This window comes from Rhinoderma darwinii, chromosome 3 (genome assembly GCF_050947455.1).
Source record: "Rhinoderma darwinii isolate aRhiDar2 chromosome 3, aRhiDar2.hap1, whole genome shotgun sequence".
In the NCBI taxonomy this organism is placed as follows: domain Eukaryota; kingdom Metazoa; phylum Chordata; class Amphibia; order Anura; family Rhinodermatidae; genus Rhinoderma; species Rhinoderma darwinii.
Genome location: NC_134689.1, coordinates 391,815,175 through 391,836,434, shown reverse-complemented (window position 1 = coordinate 391,836,434; position 21,260 = coordinate 391,815,175). Strand labels below are relative to the sequence as shown.

Below are 21,260 nucleotides of genomic sequence, written 5' to 3'. Positions count from 1 at the left end.
ATATGCTATAGGGAGAGTACGCCTCTTGTCCCTCATGATGCCCAGTAAAGATATCACCCACAACTCAAGTTGAATTTCCCATTTCTATGTAGTTGTTATATCATGTACTCATTGATTCTCACCCATTGTAGGGTGTCTTGGACTACAAACATGGTATGTCTGTCCCTGGCCGCAGGGTTCAATGGAACCTCTAGATCTATAACTGAATTTAACAGAGATCAACTACAGTCAATATTGATCGGAAGTTTTTTATTTTCTTCAATTACTACAGAAAAAAACCTGCAGTTAACAACTTTCTGTATATTTTAACTAAATATTCTTTCTTCAGTTTTCCGTACAGGGGTTGTGCCAAGATTGACATTTATCACCTATCCACAGGGTAGGTGATAAATGCTAGACCGCTGGGGGCCCCACGGAGCACTAGAATGAGGGTGAAGAGTCCCCCATTACTCCTCACCGCGGTAAAGAGGAGTTTGAATGGGGTGGCAGTTGGGCATGCTCCCTACCGTCACATTCACAGTCTATGGGACTGATGGAGATAGCAGAGTGCTGTACTTGGCTGTCTCCGTCAGTCCCATAGACTATGAATAGGACCCCTATTCTAGTTATCGGCGGTGGTCCCAGAATTAGGACCCCTAGCGATCAGGCATTTATTACCTACATGTGGAAAGTTGATAAATGTCGATCTTGGCACAACCTCTTTAACATTGACTTCTATCGCAGAAGTTACCAGATTGTGAAACTATATCTGGATAGAAGGAACCAGCTTGAATAATAATATTATCATTTATAACTTCTGTGATCAGATATTTATAATGTTACAATGTTTAAGTGGACAATGGAAGCTCAAAGTTTCTTCTCGCAGATGGCATAACTGTTGCTATCACGGCAGGACTTGTCATTCCATTTTCCTTCCTTCCAGACTTGGGCACAGTCTTCCTCCGCTCCATTATTACTGGGCTCATTAGGCATCCAATACCTGTAATAAGAAATGAACATTATAAAACTACCGGCTTTACAAAATAACACAGAGATATTAAAGGCCATATCCTGCCTATCCCAAGTGAATGAGACTGAACTGCAGTACCAAGCATAGCCACAGCTGTATGTGCGGCGCTGTGAGTATGTAAACAATAGAGAGGATGGGGCTCTACTATCATTCTTCTGATGGGCAGGGGTCCCAGTATGAAAATATTCTAAAGGCAGCAATAACATTACAAAATGTGACTCTGAGCACAATCCCATAATAGTTTGCATGTGGAAAATATCCAGACCTTCCGATTTATATCTAAATACAAAAAAGATTAGTTAATCTAATGATAGGTTAGCTGTACTTCTGACGGTACCACCATCTTCTAGTTGTATTAGAATGTTAAAAGCTACAAGACATACAGATTTTCCACAGATGACCCTAGTCCGTTAAGGAGCACTCAGGCCTTGACCCCAAACCAGACTGCCTTAATTAATACAGCCCCCACACTAAGGGTGGCTGTTGGTTCTGCTGGCAGGTCAATCATGTGCACTGCCGATCCATTCATTCTCTATGGCAGCACCGGAATTAGCCAAACACTGTACTCGGCTATCTTCAGGGCTCCCATAGAGAATGAATTGAGAGGCAGTGCGCATTAGAGCGACCTGCCGCTCTGTTCAAACCTGGGGTACGGGAACCCCGTTCTCTTTATTGGTGGGTTCCCAGCTGTAAGACACCCACCGATCAGCAAGTTACCCCCTATATGTAACTTGTTCTAACCGGAATACCCCTTTAAGGTTCTTTTATAAGGGCCAATTATAGGAGAAACGAGCGTTCACAGAACGCTCGTCCCCGATCATTACAATGTGTTAACAGGGCTATGATCAGCCGATGAATGAGCAAACGCTCGTTCATTGGCTGATTGTATAGTTATTGTAGCTGAAAATATTATCGTTGTTGGCGGCACATCTCCCTGTGTAAAAAGGGAGATGTGTTGCCGACATGATAGAAATCTATGGGGACGATCGATCATTGTAACAAACTCTCGTCCCCATACATAGCTCCTTATAAAAGGAGCAAAGGAGCACTGATCATCGAGCTATCTCGATGATCGGCGCTCGTTTACACGGCCTACGTCGGGACGTGTAAGAGGACCCCTAGTGCAAATCATACAGCATGAGTGTAGATTAATAATGGAAGAGTCCTTATCCACCCTGCTAAACAAGTTGAGAACAGAAACAGGGGTTGTTACCTCAGATATGGTACTTATGGATAAGATGTGGGTAAGTGGTGGCCATTTTTATCATGGAAAGCTTACTTATATGAGGATTTGTAGTCTGTTTTATCGACCCATGTCCAATTCCCTTCTTCCTCGATGTCATTTAGACCAATCCAGTAAGGTGTGTTCCCTGTTTTTCCACTGATAAATTTCTGTGGGAGCAGAGAAGGAAAATAAAGGTTCATGTTTTGGTCATATACAACCTAAATGTGTTACTGCCTGTGTTGATGGACCAGAAATAGGTAGTTCCCAAAAGACTATGGATAGTATAGAAAGTGCAGGGATGGACTATATGGTTGCAGCCTAAACCAGTGGTAAGAAGCAGATGTCAGTTGAAAACAGCTATTGGCTTAAAGAGGCTCTGTCACCAGATTTTGCAACCCCTATCTGCTATTGCAGCAGATAGGCGCTGCAATGTAGATTACAGTAACGTTTTTATTTTTAAAAAACGAGCATTTTTGGCCAAGTTATGACCATTTTTGTAGTTATGCATATGAGGCTTGCAAAAATCCAAGTGGGTGTGTTTAAAAGTAAAAGTCCAAGTGGGCGTGTATTATGTGCGTACATCGGGGCGTTTTTAATACTTTTACTAGCTGGGCGCTGTGAAGAGAAGTAACATCCTCTTCTCTTCAGAACGCCCAGCTTCTGACAGTGCAGATCTGTGACGTCACTCACAGGTCCTGCATCGTGACGGCCACATCGGCACCAGAGGCTACAGTTGATTCTGCAGCAGCATCAGCGTTTGCAGGTAAGATCGACTTACCTGCAAACGCTGATGCTGCTGCAGAATCAACTGTAGCCTCTGGTGCCGATGTGGCCGTCACGATGCAGGACCTGTGAGTGACGTCACAGATCTGCACTGTCAGAAGCTGGGCGTTCTGAAGAGAAGAGGATGTTACTTCTCTTCAGAGCGCCCAGCTAGTGAAAGTATTAAAAACGCCCCGATGTACGCACATAATACACGCCCACTTGGACTTTTACTGTAAACACGCCCACTTGGACTTTTGCAAGCCTCATTTGCATAACTACAAAAATGGTCATAACTTGGCCAAAAATGCTCGTTTTTTAAAAATAAAAACGTTACTGTAATCTACATTGCAGCGCCTATCTGCTGAAATAGCAGATAGGGGTTGCAAAATCTGGTGACAGAGCCTCTTTAAATAGGGCAAGATCCAAAAACATGCAGCAATTCTCTATGGGTCTTACGATGTTCAGTTCAGACGAGGTGTCATTTTACGCGTCGCTGTCAAAAGACGGCGCTTAAAAAGACGCCTGCATCAAAGAAGTGCATGCCACTTCTTTGGACGTTTTTGGAGCCGTTTTTCATTGACTCCATTGAAAAACAGCTCCAATTACGTCCGTAATTGACGCCGCAAAAAACGCGAGTACTTGCAAAAACGTCCAAAATTCAGGAGCTGTTGTCCTTTGCTCCGTGATGTTAAAGGGATTTTCCAGTCCCTAAAAATTGAGAAAGCTGCAATACTATGTATCATTGCTTCATGTGTGACAATGATTCACAGTGGGCAAGTACAAATGAAGGGGAAGCAGCGCTCCTACGAGCACTGCACCCCCTTCAAAACAGCTGATCAACAGGGGTCCTGGTTGTTCCACACTGACCCATCAGCTATGATGGCCTATCCTGAGGATAGGCCACCAATTTTTAGGGACTAGTATACCCCTTTAAGGTCTGAAAGGTGTAGGGTGGTGGAGTTGTTGCCCTCCCATTGTTTACCTGGGAACAATGCTTACGTAGGAGGTGGAACGATGGGAACAATGGGTAGGGTAGGTAATTAGGTAGGGAGTTCGAGGTAGGGTCAAAGAGTGCGTTTGAAAGAAGAAATTGGGAAGTGAGGGTTAGATTCTTTACCGAGGTTGTGTACGGTATTGTGTTAAGGAGGAAGAGTAGTCCCTAGGGTCTAGCTTGTGCGCTACTTAATCTTTATATATAGAGTATAAAATATCATACAATTTAGAATAAAGCTGATGGCTGGAGTCCAGAGAAGAGCTACAGGAACTGGCTGACCCTACTGCAGATACATGGTAGGGCGTCCACCTGGCCCCACATTCAGAGCGGCATATGTGTAGAGAGGATTGGGGTGGAGGGAAATGGGGAGTATAAAAAATTATAACGTCAGGGACCATAGGAGGTGGGTACATTTTAAAACCCCTGCCTTGGACACCAAATGAGCTTGACCCATCCCAGATCCGGTTCATTATAATGTAACGGTAAAGACACACAGAATACGGCAAATGTCATTATATTCTTATATAGATTCATTATTAACATCTCACCTGTTCATTTTCATTGTCGATTACAAGTAAGTCAGCGCTCTTGAATACACACTGGGTCCTGGCTTTATGCCAGTTAGAAAAAGTGTTCGAGAAAAAGTAGCATTTGGTTTCAAACAGTTGCCAACCACTTTCACAGATGCCCCTCTCTGAAATAGATGAAGATAATGTGATAAGCTGAGATATAGGCCTAAGGTCTGAGGCTGCACTACTGAGTGGTTCTGATGATGACATTTCCTCTTCTTGACAACACTGCCCCTGACAGAAATCAGAACAGCTGGATTGGAATTAGATCACTATCCACATCAATATTGACATACAGTATATACACACATATTTGCCATAGTTCAAGCCAGAGAAGATGTAGATATTAATGTAAATGATTATTTGATCTACACAAAGTCTTCATAACAGGGCTGCATGCATAACACTACAATACTATAAAAAAAAATCATTTGATTGATGTCTGCAACATATTTATTAAACATTTGAGATGACTTAAATGTCAGCTCTGACCTGTTATACATGTGCTTCACTTTTGTTAAAGGGGTAGTATACAATTATCAAGACATGACGGGTTGGTTTCAGAAACAGCGCCACTACAGTCCATGGGGGTGTCAGGTATTGCACTTTAATTGAATGGGGCTGTGCTGCAATACTACTAACAACCTGTGGACAGGGGTGGCACTGTTTTTTAAAGAAAGCTGTCCATATATGAGACAACGCATGTGATTTATTTTTTGTATTGGGCGGCTCATCAACGAAAGGGCATATAGAAAAAATACAAAAAAATCATTTATATGGTAAAGTATACAATACTCATGAATTGTCTCTTATGTCTGATTCTGGATGATATGTTTCATTTAAAGAAGTAGCTTTTTTTTGTGGGAGTCACTCATTTTAGAAGCATATTCATAACTTCAAGGGTGGTCACATTTAGCAGAGGGCCCCTGTGCCAGATATATGTATAAGTATATAAGCCCTTTGGTATCCAATTACTAATTCGATGATTGTGGAGTGCCAGTTATGGACAACTTATTTTACTGTTCTACAAAACATTCTCCATTGGTCTGAAAATCCATGAATTCTTGTTAGCCACTGGTGAGAATTATACAGTAGTCTCTTATGTAAAATGTAATAGACAATATAAATCACTATTATTTTTTCTTTTATAGAAGCAATGAGCCCCTTTACTTGAGGTGCCCATGTCAAGCTGCACAGGTTGCCCAAATGGCGTCTTGCATAACTTGTCCACTCAGATTATGAATAAATAATGTCAGTCTGTACGACCATCTCAGTTATTGATAAACCTGTTAAATAGCTGTGACTAACAAGCCGGGCCTCATCACACCCCACCAATTCAAAAATATTGCACACAGCTTCAAAAAGTTTTCCACTCTGTGATAAATATGGATGAGGTCACCTTCCAGTGGTTATCAGGAGCCACTAACCCCAGTGCTCAAAGGTGGCCATACACATTAGACAAAAGAAGGACAAACTAGCCGATTTCGGCGGGACTAGCTACCTATCTGATGTGTATGGGGTCTCCCAACTCTCTCCCGACAACAGATGTTGGTGGAAAGAAGAATCGGGATGTTGGCAGCTTCTTATTTTCCCAGGCAGCGTCATATACCCCTCTCCCAATTTAAACAAACACGCATTCTAAGTTGAACCGAGCGAGCATGTTCATTTTTGTAGTCGAAAAGGAATAGTTTTCAGCCAAACTAACTATCTCATGTGTATGGGCACCTTTAACTTTGAGAAATCTGCCCTGTGTATAATTGCGTTCTTACTTTTTGCATCGAGCTCTATTTCTTTAATCTTCGTGAGCAATAAATTAACTGCAACATAGAAAAAAACAAGATTATCAATAAAAAAAATAAATGGCATGTATTAAAATGTCTATCAGTGTGATTGGTGCAACTTTGAAAATACTTTTTATTAAAATGAGGTACAGCTGCTTTGTATAATGTATACAGAGCAGCTGTATCTAGTGCTGATACCTAAATCTGTCAAGTCCACCGGGCTGACGGGTTCAGTGTCAGCAGGTCCTGCGTTTCTCTGACACCCAGGATCAAGAGGCTATCGATCACAGCCGGACCTGCTTTCACTGAACCCGTCAGTCCCGTGGATCTGACGGATTCAGGTCTCCGTGAACGATACAACTGCTCTGTATACAGGATACAAAGCAGCTGTATCTCAAAAAATAAAAATATTTTTTAATAAAAGGTATTTTGAAAGTTGCACCAATCACACAGATAAACATTTTTTTTACTAAAAAACAAAACAAAAAGAAAAACTATTTCAAAGGTGTACATAGCCTTTAAGTGTCGGTCTACGGTTCCTTAGGCTCTGCAGAGGAATTGATACTGAGGATCCCCTCCACCTATACAGAACATGTGAACGACCACTTTTACTTGCATCATAATCTTTGCTCTTATAATTGAACACACAGGACATATCATCAATAATGTCTAAGGTTCTGTTCACACGGCTTATTTTCAGGTGTTTTTTGGGGCATAAATGCCTCGAACAACGCCTGAAAATACGGAAGCTGAACGCCTCCAAACATCTGCCCATTGGGCAGATATGGCCTGTGTTTATCACTTTTAAAACGAACACCGATCGGCGGTCATTGCTCCTTTTAAACGGCCTTAATGTCCTACTCTCTGAGGCTGTACCCACATGAGGCATTTTTTCAGTGCATTTTTGTTATGTAAAAGCAAAAAACCCAGATATTAGCACAATTTGTCTCACACTGTTCCCCCCCTATGTAGATAAGAAAGTCATACACTGTCACAAATCCATCCTCTGTGGCTCAATTTAGGGCCTGTTCAGATCAGCGTCGGCCTTCCGCTCATGGGTTCCGTTAGACCTTTCCTTCAGAGGAACCCATGAACGTAAAGCCAAGCAGAAACCATAGGTTCTGTTTGCATTACCATTGATTTCAATGGTAATGCCTCGGTTGCAAATGGTTTCCGTTTGTTTCCGTTCTGTAAAGGTTTCTGTTTTTTTAGCGGAAACAATAACAAAGTCGACTACGCTAATGTTTCCGTTAAAGAAAAACAAAAACCTCGCGCAACGGAAGCAAACAAAAACCATTTGCAACGGAAGCATTGCCATTGAAATTAATTGTAATATAAACAGAAGCTATGGTTTCCGTCTTGCTTTCCGCTCATGGGTTCATCTGATGGAAAGGTCTAATGGAACCCATGAGCGGAAGGCCGACGCTGATCTGAACACAGCCTCAATTCCAGTGTAAGGCACCTTTAAAGAATAGACTTTTATGACAATAACCAACAGCACCATCCAAGGAGGACAAAAACATCTTACCAGTGATGTTCAAGCTGAGAATGTCATCCTTGTCGGCCAGCTCTCTCTTTTCCGGTGTGGAATCTGAAGAAAAGTTTATTTTGATGAAATATAGTTATTTTTGTTGCACCGGACAACCGATAAGATGACAGCTTTCATTTTCATATACAACTGGGATTTGATTAATTGTGGCGGGCAACACCCCCCTGCTTTTCTCTGCACGTTTGGTAAATACTATGGTTGAAAAAATAAAAATTACGTATGTCCATTAAGTTCAACCAGGGGAAGGGAAAGGACATGGATGAGGAAAGGAGAGGGTTAAATCTTTGTTTCCCCATATTGAACCAGAAAACGGCAAACAATCTATAAGACATGAGCCAATTTGCATTAAAGGGCCACAAAAAAAATCCTTCCTGATCGCAAGGGATCAGACTTGATTTACATGTTAAAGAATAAAAAAATATATACATATGTTCTTTAATTATACATTACATGCATACAAATTATACATACATAATTATAATGATCCATAAAAAAACTTTCTGATAAAGTATCGTAAACAATGGCCTCTATAAAAGGACTTATTTTAAGGGGTCGAATAAAGCTGACCAAGCACATTAGATAAATGTGACCCGAACCTGCTAGTTTCAGGGAGACCGCTTTACAATCTAATATGTACGGGAATAACCCGACTATCTCCCGATATCTGACATTGGGGTAAAGACGGATCGGGATGTTAGATTTCAACATGTCTGATTCTTTGTTCCCATGGGACATAAGCACTACCAGAGGTGCTTGGCAGAGGTTTATCCCCCTTACCCTACTGAAATAATAACGAATGCTTGGCTGACCACCAAGCCCATGTGATGACATCACAGAATCTGAGATGCGTAAACTGTCCCATAATTTCATGCTGGAATTTACAATTGGGCCCCATTACTTGTGTAAGAAGGAAGGGTGCCCTGTGCCATCTGTTTTAGGGTATGTTCACACACAGTGTTTTCAGACGTAATTCTGGCGTTTTACGCCTTGTATTACGCCTGAAAAAACGAGTTTATGGAGGTTTTTGGAGCTGTTTTCAATAGAGTCTATGAAAAACAGCTCCAAAAACGTCCCAAGAAGTGACCCGCACTTCTTTTTCGCGGCCGTTTTTTTACGCGCCCGTTTTTCCAAAAATCAATGGGCAGATGTTTGGAGGCGTTCTGCTTCGTTTACGGCGAAAAAAACGGCAGAAAACAGGCCATGTGAACATACTCACACATCACGGGTTTGCAGTTTGCAGCTGAATCTTGGATTTCTCGCACGGATCCGTATGCAGGTTAGCCCCGTTGTAATTGAACAAAACTAAACTGCAACTTTTCCTGGCTGAATTTTAAAATCTGCAGCCCATTATTTATGCAGACCAGATATTTTCCTAAACGTGTGAATGGGGTATAAAATACCCCATTCACATGCATTGCCAGCAGATTCTGTAGGATTTAAGCGTGGGATCCGTGCCTAAATCCTGACACAATCCTGAACATGTGAACATGGCCTTTAGCTTTCACACTGCCCTATTACAGCCTCTAATACATCCCCCCTGCAATAGCCACAGTGTATCATTACATGCCGGCAGTTCAAATGAATGGACGGTCGTAGTCCGCCAGAGCATCTTTTCGCTCTGGATCATACAGGGGATTTCCAAGCTGAGGACTCCCTTTATGATGTCCACAATAGGAGCAAAGATTCTGTCCGCTACCCTAGCCCTGTATATAAATAGAGGCAAGGCAATGGCTTATTCGTGCCCCCTGGCATACATCACCTGACCCCCCAGCCCCCCAAGCTATGCCCCTGAGAATCCGATACAGAAAAAAATGCAGAACTTATGTTGTATTTACACGAACGCAGCCCACCTCGGACGTGTAAAGCTGCCTTTTTCCACGTCTGAGGTGGACCCGTGCGAGACGCGTTGTTACGGATCCCCCACAGACTACAGTCTATGGAGGGATGCGTGACAGGCAGTAAAATAGGACATGTCCTATTTTTTCACGGACTGTTCACACGCTCCATTGAAACAACGTTTGTGTGAACGGACCTACTGAAATACATTGGTCCGTGTGACGGCCGTTGTTTTAACGGCCGTTAACTAGACGAGATTTACGTTCTTGTGAATGAGCTCTAACTTTTTGTGTTATTCAGCTTCTTTCGAAGGGGTCGTCTCCCTATCTTGCTTGTTGATTGCAAATAGCGTAGTAGACCCATAGGTGTCAATCCGCTGGATCTTTGACTGCAGGTAACGTGGGTGAGAAACTAATAGGGCCCCAGCTAGGGATAAAACTTTTTTGATCTGTGCCCAGCAAGTTTAGGGGTTAATAAGTTTTTCTTACCTCCGGCTGCTTCTCTTAGCCCCCTCCGTCCGGGGGGAGGGGTTATGGTCCTTCTCCTCCCTCCCTCCTTCCTGGTGGATTTATGCAGCTGGTTTCCGGGTCTCAGCCTCTTTTGGCCGTTACATTGCAATCTCCCTCCCTCCCGCCCATTTGAAAATTGATGTTAGGTATTTTATATACAAAAAAAAATAAAAAATAAAAATATATATATATATATATATAGTACCATCACAGGCATTCATAGGGACAGGGTAGCTAATTTACCATGGGGTTAGTGATACTTCCAGGTTGCAGTGGCAGATGGCACTGCCTTCAGAGCGGGGGTTTTTCTACAATTGTATTGGGTGGTATTTTACACTTTTCTTGTGTTTTACTTATTTATGTTTTGTTCATGGGTGAAATGTTGTTTTGTCGCAGCTGGCGGTTTGGTAAGGTGAATTACCTACATGCCCACCTATGTTGGTAGGCCGGCATACGGATGTTTACCTTAAAAAAAAATGTAATTATTTTTATGTTATATTTATAATAAAAGCTGTGGCCGAACCCGAGTCAACCCACGTTAAAGGAACGTTCATGTCGTCCTGTGTCAATTTACTATTAGGCTATCCCTAGCTATGTTATTAATGGTTATGGTATACATGCAGTCTATACTTAAAGAGGCTCTGTCACCACATTATAAGTGCCCTATCTCCTACATAAGGAGATCGGCGCTATAATGTAGGTGACAGCGGTGCTTTTTATTTTAAAAAAAAATCGATCTATTTTCACCATGTTATTAGCGATTTTAGCTTTGTGCTAATTACTTTCTCAATGGACAACTGGGAGTGTTTTACTATTGACCAAGTGGGCGTTGTACAGAGGAGTGTATGACGCAGACCAATCAGTGACCAATCAGCGTCATGCACTCATCTCCATTAATTTCCTCAGCACATAGGGATCATTTTATATCGCTATGCGCTGTCTTATACTAACACATTAACGATACTGAAGTGTTTAGACAGTGAATAGACATTCCACGGGATGTCTATTCACAATCTCTGCACTTCGTTACTCTGTCTGTAGTAGTTACAGCAGAGCAAGCGTAATCTCGTTGTAACCTGTCATTTACAGCGTAATCTCGCGGGATTACGTTTGCTCTGCTGTAACTACCACAGAAACATTAACGAAGTGCAGAGATTGTGAATAGACATCCCTTGGAACGTCTATTCACTGTCTAAACACTTCAGTATCGTTAATGTGTTAGTATAAGACAGCACATAGCGATCTAAAAGGATCCCTACGCGCTGACTAAATGAATGGAGAGAAGTGTATGACGCGGATTGGTCACTGATTGGTCAGCGTCATACACTCCCCTGTACAACGCCCACTTGGTCAATAGTAAAACACGCCCAGTTGTCCATTGAGAAACTCATTAGCATAAAGCTAAAATCGCTCATAACGTGGAGAAAATAGATGGTTTTTTTTAAAATAAAAAGCACTGCTGTCACCTACATTATCGCGCCCATCTCCTTATGTAGGAGATAGGGCACTTATAATGTGATGAGAGAGTCTCGTTAACAATGACCGCACAAAAACTACTTGTCCCCTGGGCCCGGCAATCTTCAGCCAGGAAAAATTCTTCCTGTGTTAACAAGACAATGATTCATTCCTGAATAGGAAAATAGCCATGTGATAACACAGAATAAACTTGCTGAGGCCACTCTAACAGTTGGGGGTAGGAGGGGGACTGTTTTCAGAACCAAGTGAACTTTCTATTTAAACAGTTCTCTCTACAGATGGGTGACTCTCATTTGGCTGATAACCAAGGGTCGGACATGAGAGAGATAACAGAGATGGTTTCCTTCCTTCAGGAGGAAAGATATTTTGTAGAAGGTCATAACCAGTAGTAATTCACAGTCTCTACAAAGAAAGGAGCGCTTTATCCTCTTCCTCTCAGTAGTATCAAGGGAAAAATGGCTGTACAACAGTTTTTGCCCAGAATGTGAAGAATAAAATGTAATACAAAATTACCAAATTCTCTTTGATTTTGCTAAAAGTCTCCTTTGCGCCTGTTTGCTGGGACCACGGTGTAGAACGTGACTCAAACTGACCAAGTGTTTGGAAGACAGATACATAGAAGAGTTACAACAAAAGAGTGTGGACCAGTAGCCAGCAAAAGGAATGAGATGTATCAGTTTTACCAAAAGTTTGAGATTTTTTTTTTCCAGAAAATTTTAGGAATTGTTTTCCTCAAACTTTTTGTACAACTGATACATCGGATTCCTTTCGTTGCCTACTTCCATATTATTCTATCCCCCTACATAGTTCTTAAAGAGGCACTGTCACCACATTATAAGTGGCCTATCTTGCACATAATATGATCAGCGCTGTAATGTAGATTACAACAGTGTTTCTTATTTTAAAAAAACATCATTTTTGACCTATTTTAGCTTTATGCTAATGAGTTTCTTAATGGACAACTGGGCGTGTTTTACTTTTTGACCAAGTGGGCTTTGTACAGAGGAGTGTATGATGCTGACCAATCAGTGACCAATCAGCATCATGCACTCCTCTCCATTCATTTACACAGCACATAGTAATCTTAACCAGATCACTATGTGAAGCCACATACACACACATTAACGTTACTCAAGTGTCCTGACAGTGAATATACATCACCTCCAGCCAGGACGTGATGTTTATTCAGAATCCTGACACTTCTGTAGCGTTATCGCGAGATTACGATGTAACCTGTCATTTAAAATGAGATTATGCTTGCCTTGCTGTAAATCTCACACAGACGCTACAGAAGTGACAGGATTCTGAATAAACATCACGTCCTGGCTGGAGGTAATGTATATTCACTGTCAGGACACTGCAGTAATGTTATAGTGTGTTTACGTGGCTGCACATAGCGATATAGCTATATCGCTATGTGCTGTGTAAATGAATGGGGAAAAGTGTATGACGCTGATTGGTCACTGATTGGTCAGCATCATACACTTCTCTCCACAATGCCCACTTGGTCAAAACGTAAAACACGCCCAGTTGTCCATTAAGAAACTCATTAGCATAAAGCTAAAAAAAGGTCATAACTCTTTAAGCTCAATCTATATTGAAAAACATATACGTACTATCCAAGAGGAGAAGCACAGTTACAACTACCATAAACTATTTTTTAGATATTGCATACAGCACAGATATGTAGTAGTTGAACCAGCAACATCACATTACAAGGTTTCTTTGCAGTTACTTTACAGCTATGTATGAAAAAGTGTTACTAACGATGAGAATGGACAGTTGCGAAGAGGACAATAACCAGGATAAATGAAAGTGCCACCAGTCCATATGTGATGATCACTGGTTTCTCCTTGAAGTATGACCACATTCTGCCTGTAAAAAGAACAAAAATGTGACGAAACATGGTAGACTTTGCCAGATGTAAGTCCAGCGTCAGTATAATTCCAGCAGCAATTCAAAAAATTCCAGGATATGATTGTGGGATAAAGTTTTAGACCTCTTGCATATGACCGAGTGCCACTCGGGCCATTTTTCATGGCATCGGAGTGGCACCCTATAGTTTTCACGGACCCTTTGACTTCAGAGAGAGAGATACAAGGGCGTAAGTACCATGAGGGCAGACCATGCTGCTGCTATGGGGCCTTTGGAGAGAGGGGGCTCAGTCTAGGTTGGTCCCATTCCCCTTGCAATTGGGTGATGAAACTGTGCAAGTCTCTCTAGCATAACTGCATTGTTAGCAAACTAGAGGGTAGGGATTTTCTCAAGGGTCATGGAGAGGGTGTAAAACTAAAGTTGATTAGCTATAGGGGTTGCAGCAGCCCCTAAGCCAGAGAGCCCACAGGCAGCCCTTGTCACACTAATCTTACAACGGAGAAACAAATATATAAAAAGTGAACTCGCCCAACGTGGGGCTCGAACCCACGACCCTGAGATTAAGAGTCTCATGCTCTACCGACTGAGCTAGCCGGGCTTGCTCTAATGGTGTTATTGCAGTTGCAACTGTGCCCCTAAGCAAGAGGGTCCACAGGCATCCCTCATCACACAATGACTGACTGTACCCTTACTTCTTTTATGCTCTCCCTCACAGCACTGCATGGTGTGCTGCAGCCTATGCATCCCAATTCCACCTACCCTGTCTCCTCCTCTATGACACTCTGTGGCACTGGAGTGGATGATATAGTGGAGTAGCATTAAGAATGCAAATGCTGCTTAAAGCCAAGTTGCACATGAGCGAGAGCATAAAAAAAGTAATGATACAGTCAGGTAGCAACAGTCGGTGGTTGTGGACCCCACGATCTGTCTGTGCAAACTGCAGAGGATATTATTACCTAGAGGGGCACTATTATTTTTGCAGGGGCACAAAGGGGAATTATTACATTTTGGGGCAACAAAGCTGGCACTGTTACTTTCTGGGGGCACAAAGGAGGATTATTACACAAAGAAGGGCTCAATTACTATGGGGCAAAAGGTGGCATTATTACCTTATAAGGGGCATGAAAGGGGGATTTTTACTGTTTATGAGCACAAAGGAGGCAGTAATCACTTTGGGGTATTATTGCGTGGGGGAATAAAGTGCACTATGACCGTGGGGCACAAAGGAGATATTATTATATTGAGGTCAGAACAATGGAGGAATTATTACTGTGTGAAGGCGCTATCACTTTGTGAGGCACCAAAGGGGGCACTAGTACTGTGAAGGGGGCATTGTGGGTGTGGGGATAGCAGCAGAATGGTGAATTTGTCTGCAGAGACGAGTAGTGACCGGGAGAAGTCGTTATGGCAGTCTGGGCCCGTATAGAGAAGAGAAAAGTAACAGCATGACTCCAATCAGAGAATACGTCAATTTTCAGTGTGTAGCACTGGTATCCAACCATTATTTGGTGACTGAATTATTTAGCGCTATTATGCCATACATTGAGCTAAACTGCTGTATCTAAGGCTGCTCTGCAATAAAAGTATGTACGGTATTGGGGCTTTTGCCTCTGCTTTGATGGGCAACTTAAGCAACCCAGAGATGCAGCTGAAAGTTACGTGAATAGAATTAGCACTGAGGACGAGACACTTCTTGTCGGGCCCTGAAAATGTAGTCTTTCACAAACTGGCCCAAAAAATTATTCTGCAACAATTTGAGGAATTTTCTCTTTTTGCATTTGAAGCAGAACCCCCCCCCCCCCACCTCAATCAATATCAATATCACCCATCATCACCACTGTAACCTGCGCAGCCAACAACTTTTTCAGTAGCTCACTCGATAGATAGATAGATAGATAGATAGATAGATAGATAGATAGATAGATAGATAGATAGATAGATAGATAGATAGATAGATAGATAGATAGATAGATAGATAGATAGATAGATAGATAGATAGGTCAGAAGTCAAACAAACTAGATCGGTATATAAGTATTGAAGTAGATTTAGCAGACCTGATCCCTTTCTTAGGCTTCACATGCACATTAAGATGAAGGTAAAGAAATATCAGCATTACCTGAGTTTCTCAGCTTGTCTACCAGTCTCTCCTGTTTTGGACTGTACTCAGAGTCCACTCTTCTAGATAAAATGCTGACTTTGTACATTTACTGTTTTTGTAGTCTAATTTGCTGAATCAATAGGAAATGATTCAATATAAAGCACTTACTGGAACAAGGGAAGATAACTTTTTTTTTTTTCAGTGGAATTTAATCACTTCCACAAAAACTGACCAGCGCTGGGCTGTTTCTTTTTATACTCCACATTATCTTTTATCCTATCTCATCACCACATGTGCTGTTTTCATACAGGGCTGGCTGGCCATCCGTAGTATGATCCACCACGGCTAAAGCTTCCCTCTCGGATCTGTCCCGCACTTATTTTATATACTATAAATGTATACTGCTCCCAGTCACTGTCTTCAATCAGCCAGTTTCCACTACTTGAGCCTTGCTGTCCCATAGGAATAAACTTTAACAATATATGGCTGCTTTTTTCCCAAGAAACAGCGCCACACCTATCCATTGATTGTGTCTGGCGCTGCAGCTCAGCTCAATTGAAGTGAATACTAAACTGCAATACCACATGCAACCTGTGGATAGATGTGGTGCTGTAGCTGGAAGAAAATAGCCATAAATTTCTAATCTTGGACAATCCCTTTAAGGTATAGAGAGGACAGGAACGAAAGACTGGAATCTGTGCAACTTCAAACAATATACAAATGACCTATTGATTCCAATGGGCACTGTGTAATGCTTAAATTCCCCTGTGGTGACGCTGCAGGGAAATTGAACACTAAATGTACTTTTACACCGGCACATTTTGGACGGTGCTACAAGCGCCGATCAACGAGACAGCTCGTTGATCGAAGCTTGTTTGCTGCTTTCACAAGGAGCTATGTATGGGGACGAGCGCTCGTTACTCTGACCGCTCGTCCCCATACATTATTACATACCTCCCAACTATCACAAAGAGGGACAGAGGATGCGGTGTGTGCCGGCAATTTTTTTTATTTTAAGCCACGCCTCTAATACCACCCAATCCCTGCCCATATACACCCAGTTCAGCACACACAGTATCATGCTCCCATAGTATAATACCAAATAGCTGCCCCCACACAGTATAATACCCCCATAGCTGCCCACACACAGTATAATGCCCCCATAGCTGCCACCATACAGTATAATGCCACGATAGCTGCCACCATACAGTATAATGCCCCCATAGCTGCCACCATACACTATACTGCCCCATAGATGCACCCAAACAGTATGATTCCAACAGATGCCCCCATGCAGTATAATGCCCAAACAAATTCCCTGATACGGTATAATGCCCCCTTAACTGCCCCTAGTGACAGTGCCCTTGTAGATAGTGACACAGTGCCCATGTAGATAGTGCCCAAGTACATAGCGCCAGTGTCTCCTGTATATAATGCCCCTATATAGTGCCACAGTGTCAATGTAGATAGTGCCACACCCCCTTGAAGATAGAGCCTTCTGTAGATAGTGCCACACAGTTCCCCTCCCAGCTAGTGCGAAACAGCCCCCATCCCAGGTAGTGCCACATAGCCCCCCTCCCACGTAGTGCCACAGAGACCTCCTCCCTGGTAGTGCCACAGAGCCCCTCCCCCTGTAGATAGCACCATTGGGACTCCCTCTAGAAGCGGAATCCCCAGCCAGAGCATAGGCCGGGGATTCCGCTCCTAGAGGGAAGCCCTGGTGTCAATGTCCATATATGGACAGTGACCGCACTGTCCTTGAGTGGAATCCCCGTTGCCAACTCTGGCCGGGGATTCCACTTCAGGAGGAACCCCTGATGTCAATGTCCATATATGGACAGTGACCTCAGGGATTTCCTCTAGAAATCCACCGGCCAGATCATCGGCAACGGGGATTCCGCTCAAGGAGAAGCCAATAATTCTGAAGCAGGGAACCATCAGCTCCCTGCTTCAGAATTAGTTCAGGGTGGAGGAGCAGAGGGAGCTCTTCCGCTCGCCGAGGACTCCCCGGGCACATCGGTACTTTAAGCGCTGTGCTCAGGAAAGCCCTTGACGTTACTGTCCACATATGGACAGTGACATCAGTGGCTACTCCTTCAGCGGAATCTCCAATGATCTGGCCGCGGATTCCGCTGCTAGAGGAAACCCCCGTGTTTGCTTGTTCATCTGCTGATCTTCGAATGCTCATTTGCCCGATAATTAGCCAGTGTAAAAGGGCCTTTACTGACAGGTTTTCCCACAGATTACAGCTAATCGCTAGGGTCCAAGCAGGGGGACACTTTGTGATCTGTTTATTGTCAATGGATCCTCCTAACAAGTAGAGATTATCCAAAGTGGACAACCCCTTTTGGTAAAGCCCCAGGGATGTTGTGTACCTCACTCTAGGTATGGCCAAACAGATGTCTGTGCATATTATTATGCACATGAATGGTGTACTATCAGATAAAGATATGTGACTTTTCCTTGTGCTTTCAGGCCAAGATCACGCACACTTTTTTGATGCAGTTCTTGTGGCAGTTTTTGGATCAGTTTTTTGAGCCAAACACAGAAGTGGACACAAAAGAAAGGAGCAACATCAGTCTTTTCTTTATAGTTTTCCTTCCTACACTATGTAGGTAGTGTAATATGTTCTAGCAGCGATCAGAGCTGCAAGTCTAAATGTCCCCTATTGGGACAAGTAAAAAAAAAAGTTAAAAAAAATAATAATAAAAATGATTTAAAAAAGTGTAAACATAAAAGTTATAAGTGACATAAACAAAACAGTCTTTTGTTATAGGAAAAAAATGAACGCGTTAAAAAAAGTACACATGTAAAAAAACAATGCTAGAATCACTATATTTTGGTCACCACCGCTCCCAAAATATACAATAAAAAGTGATCAAAAAGTCGCATGTATGACATAATAGTACCAATGAAAAGTACAGATTGTCCCACAACAAATAAGACCCCACACAGCTCCGGTGGTGAAAACATAAAAAAGTTCTGGCTCTCAGAGTATGGCGATGCAAAAGCGGATAAGATTGGGCGCCATTTATCAGAGCGACACTGGCCACATATCTGCGGATTATTATTTATTTACCCCATTATTATAGCCTCTTTGTAATGATAGGGGTAGGGAAACGGACAAGTGAGCCCTAATCTACCCGCCACTCTGTCCCTGCCTACTTGCAACGACCCGCCCTAGGCGACGGGGTACAACTGGGCGGCGGTCCCTACGCTCAGTAAGTGCACGAGACAAACAGACAAGGGTACACAAAGCTAAGGGAAATGGGGCAGTTGCCCACGGCAACACCGTGAGCAACAAGAGAGGTGAACGAGCCGAGTCAAACCAGGAGAGTACGAGGTACCAAACACAGAGCAGGAGAGTAGTTAGTAAGCCAGGGTCAGTATGGAGCAGGATCAAATAGTCAGAAGCTGTAGCAAGGCCAGGAAACCACACGAGAAGAATCACAAGCAAGGGAGGGACAGGAAAGGCAGGTAAAAATAGACCGAGGGCGGGAGCTAGCTGAGTCTGGCCAGGCTGCGATAGGCTCTCCCACTCCTAAGCCTGCCAGCCTGAGTGGTGGAAGCTGGAGTCAGTTTCAGAGACATAGACTCAGGTGCCGATTGATTACCTATGGGAGTTAACCCCGAAGCTGTGACTGGCAGATCCTTTACAGTACCCCCCCTTTTATGAGGGGCCACCGGACCCTTTCTAAGTGGACCTGGTTTATTTGGGAAAAGAAGGTGGAACTTCCTGACCAATACCCCAGCGTGAACATCCCGGGCGGGTACCCAAGTCCTCTCCTCAGGCCCGTATCCTCTCCAATGGACCAGGTACTGGAGGGAGCCTTGGACCATCTTGCTGTCCACAATCTTGGCCACCTCGAATTCCACCCCCTACCAAACGCAGAACAGGAGAGTAGTCAGTAAGCCAGGGTCAGTATGGAGCAGGATCAAATAGTCAGAAGCTGTAGCAAGGCCAGGAAACCACACGAGAAGAATCACAAGCAAGGGAGGAACAGGAAAGGCAGGTAAAAATAGACCAAGGGCGGGAGCTAGCTGAGTCTGGCCAGGCTGTGATAGGCTCTCCCACTCCTAAGCCTGCCAGCCTGAGTGGTGGAAGCTGGAGTCAGTCTCAGAGACATAGACTCAGGTGCTGACTGATTACCTATGGGAGTTAACCCCGAAGCTGTGCCTGGCAGATCCTTTACACTCTTATTATGCCCTGATGTACTCCGCCCAGCTCACATATACCCTGATGTACTCCGCACAGATTACATATACCCTGATGTACTCCACACAGCTCACATATACCCTGATGTACTCCGCACAGATGACATATACCCTGATGTACTCCGCACAGATTACATATACCCTGATGTACTCCGCACAGCTTATATATGCCCCCACATTATAAACTGAAATACCAGCAAAATGTCAAACAGAACTACTACCAAGCTAAATCTGCGCTCCAAAAGCCAAATGCCACTCCCTCCCTTCTGATCCCTACAGCGTGCCCAAACAGCAGTTTACGTCCACAGATATGGCATCACCATACCCTGGAGAATATTTGTCTTCAGTGGCACAAACTGGGCATAACTTATAGTGCACTAAAATGGCATATCGGCGAAAGATTAAAATTTTCACTCCGCCCCATCCGACGCACATTAACCCCTTCGCGCACCATGTCTTAATAGCATGTCGTGGTGTGGGGGGTGATGTATGAAGCGGGCTCATGCCCTGAGCCCGCGCCATACACTGTGGGTGTCAGCTGTGTATTACAGCTGACAGCCGAGATTAACGGACAGGAACAGCGATCATGCTGTTACAGGAGCCTGTAAAAATTACAATATACTGCAATACATTAGTATTGTACCAGCTATCCACTGAATGCTGGTTCAAGTCCCCTAGGGGGACTAATAAGATATGTAAAAACAAAAGTAAATTATTATTAGTGGAAAAAATTAAATAAATATTTAAAGTCCAAAAAAAAACCTTTTCACATTTTTTCTCTAAAGTAATGTAAAAAAAATACAGAAAATACACAAAATTGGTATCGCTGTGTCTGTAAAAGTCCAAAATATTACAATATAGCATTATTTAAAGAGGCTCTCTCACCAGATTCTCAAATCCCTATCTCCTATTGCATGTGGTCTGCGCTGCAATGTAGATAACAGTAACGTTTTTGTTTGTTTTTTAAAACGTTCATTTTTGGCCAAGTTATGAGCATTTTATATATATGCAAATGAGGTTTGAAATGGACAACTGGGCGTTTTTTTTTCGTTATGTCCAACTGGGCGTGTATTGTGTTTTTAACTGGGCGTATTTACGTCTATGACGCTGACCAATCAGTGACCAGTCAGCATTCATACACTCATCTCCATTCATTTACACAGCAGTGATGTGCAGCCACATAAACAGAGATTAACATTAATCAAGTGTCCTGATAATGAATACACATGAAATCCAGCCTGGACGTCATGTGTATTCAGAATCCTGACACTTCTGACTCTTTTCTGTGAGATTTCCAGCAAGGGAAACTAAATCTCGTTTACCTCGTAATCTCGCAAGATTTTGTTTCTCTTGCTAGA

At 43.0% G+C, this 21,260-nt stretch overlaps 1 protein-coding gene and 1 non-coding gene across 3 annotated transcripts; both read right to left on the bottom strand.

The window, feature by feature from the left end:
* Window positions 1-232: 232 nt before the first annotated feature.
* LOC142748351 (hepatic lectin-like) lies at window positions 233-15,763 on the bottom strand. 2 transcript variants are annotated; one of them, XM_075855436.1, is made up of 7 exons: window positions 15,706-15,763; window positions 13,481-13,588; window positions 7,872-7,934; window positions 6,332-6,379; window positions 4,542-4,687; window positions 2,289-2,401; window positions 233-979 (listed from the first exon to the last, which is right to left on the bottom strand). In XM_075855436.1, exons 2-7 carry the CDS (start codon window positions 13,581-13,583, stop codon window positions 847-849), a joined length of 606 nt encoding a protein of 201 aa, XP_075711551.1. In that variant the 5' UTR covers window positions 13,584-13,588; window positions 15,706-15,763; the 3' UTR covers window positions 233-846. The 2 variants fall into 2 exon arrangements, with proteins under 2 accessions (XP_075711551.1, XP_075711552.1); XM_075855437.1 differs by lacking the exon at window positions 15,706-15,763 and adding an exon at window positions 15,644-15,682.
* Window positions 14,114-14,186, bottom strand: TRNAK-CUU (transfer RNA lysine (anticodon CUU)). Its single transcript has one exon. It is a non-coding gene; the product is annotated as a tRNA-Lys (tRNA).
* Window positions 15,764-21,260: the final 5,497 nt, after the last annotated feature.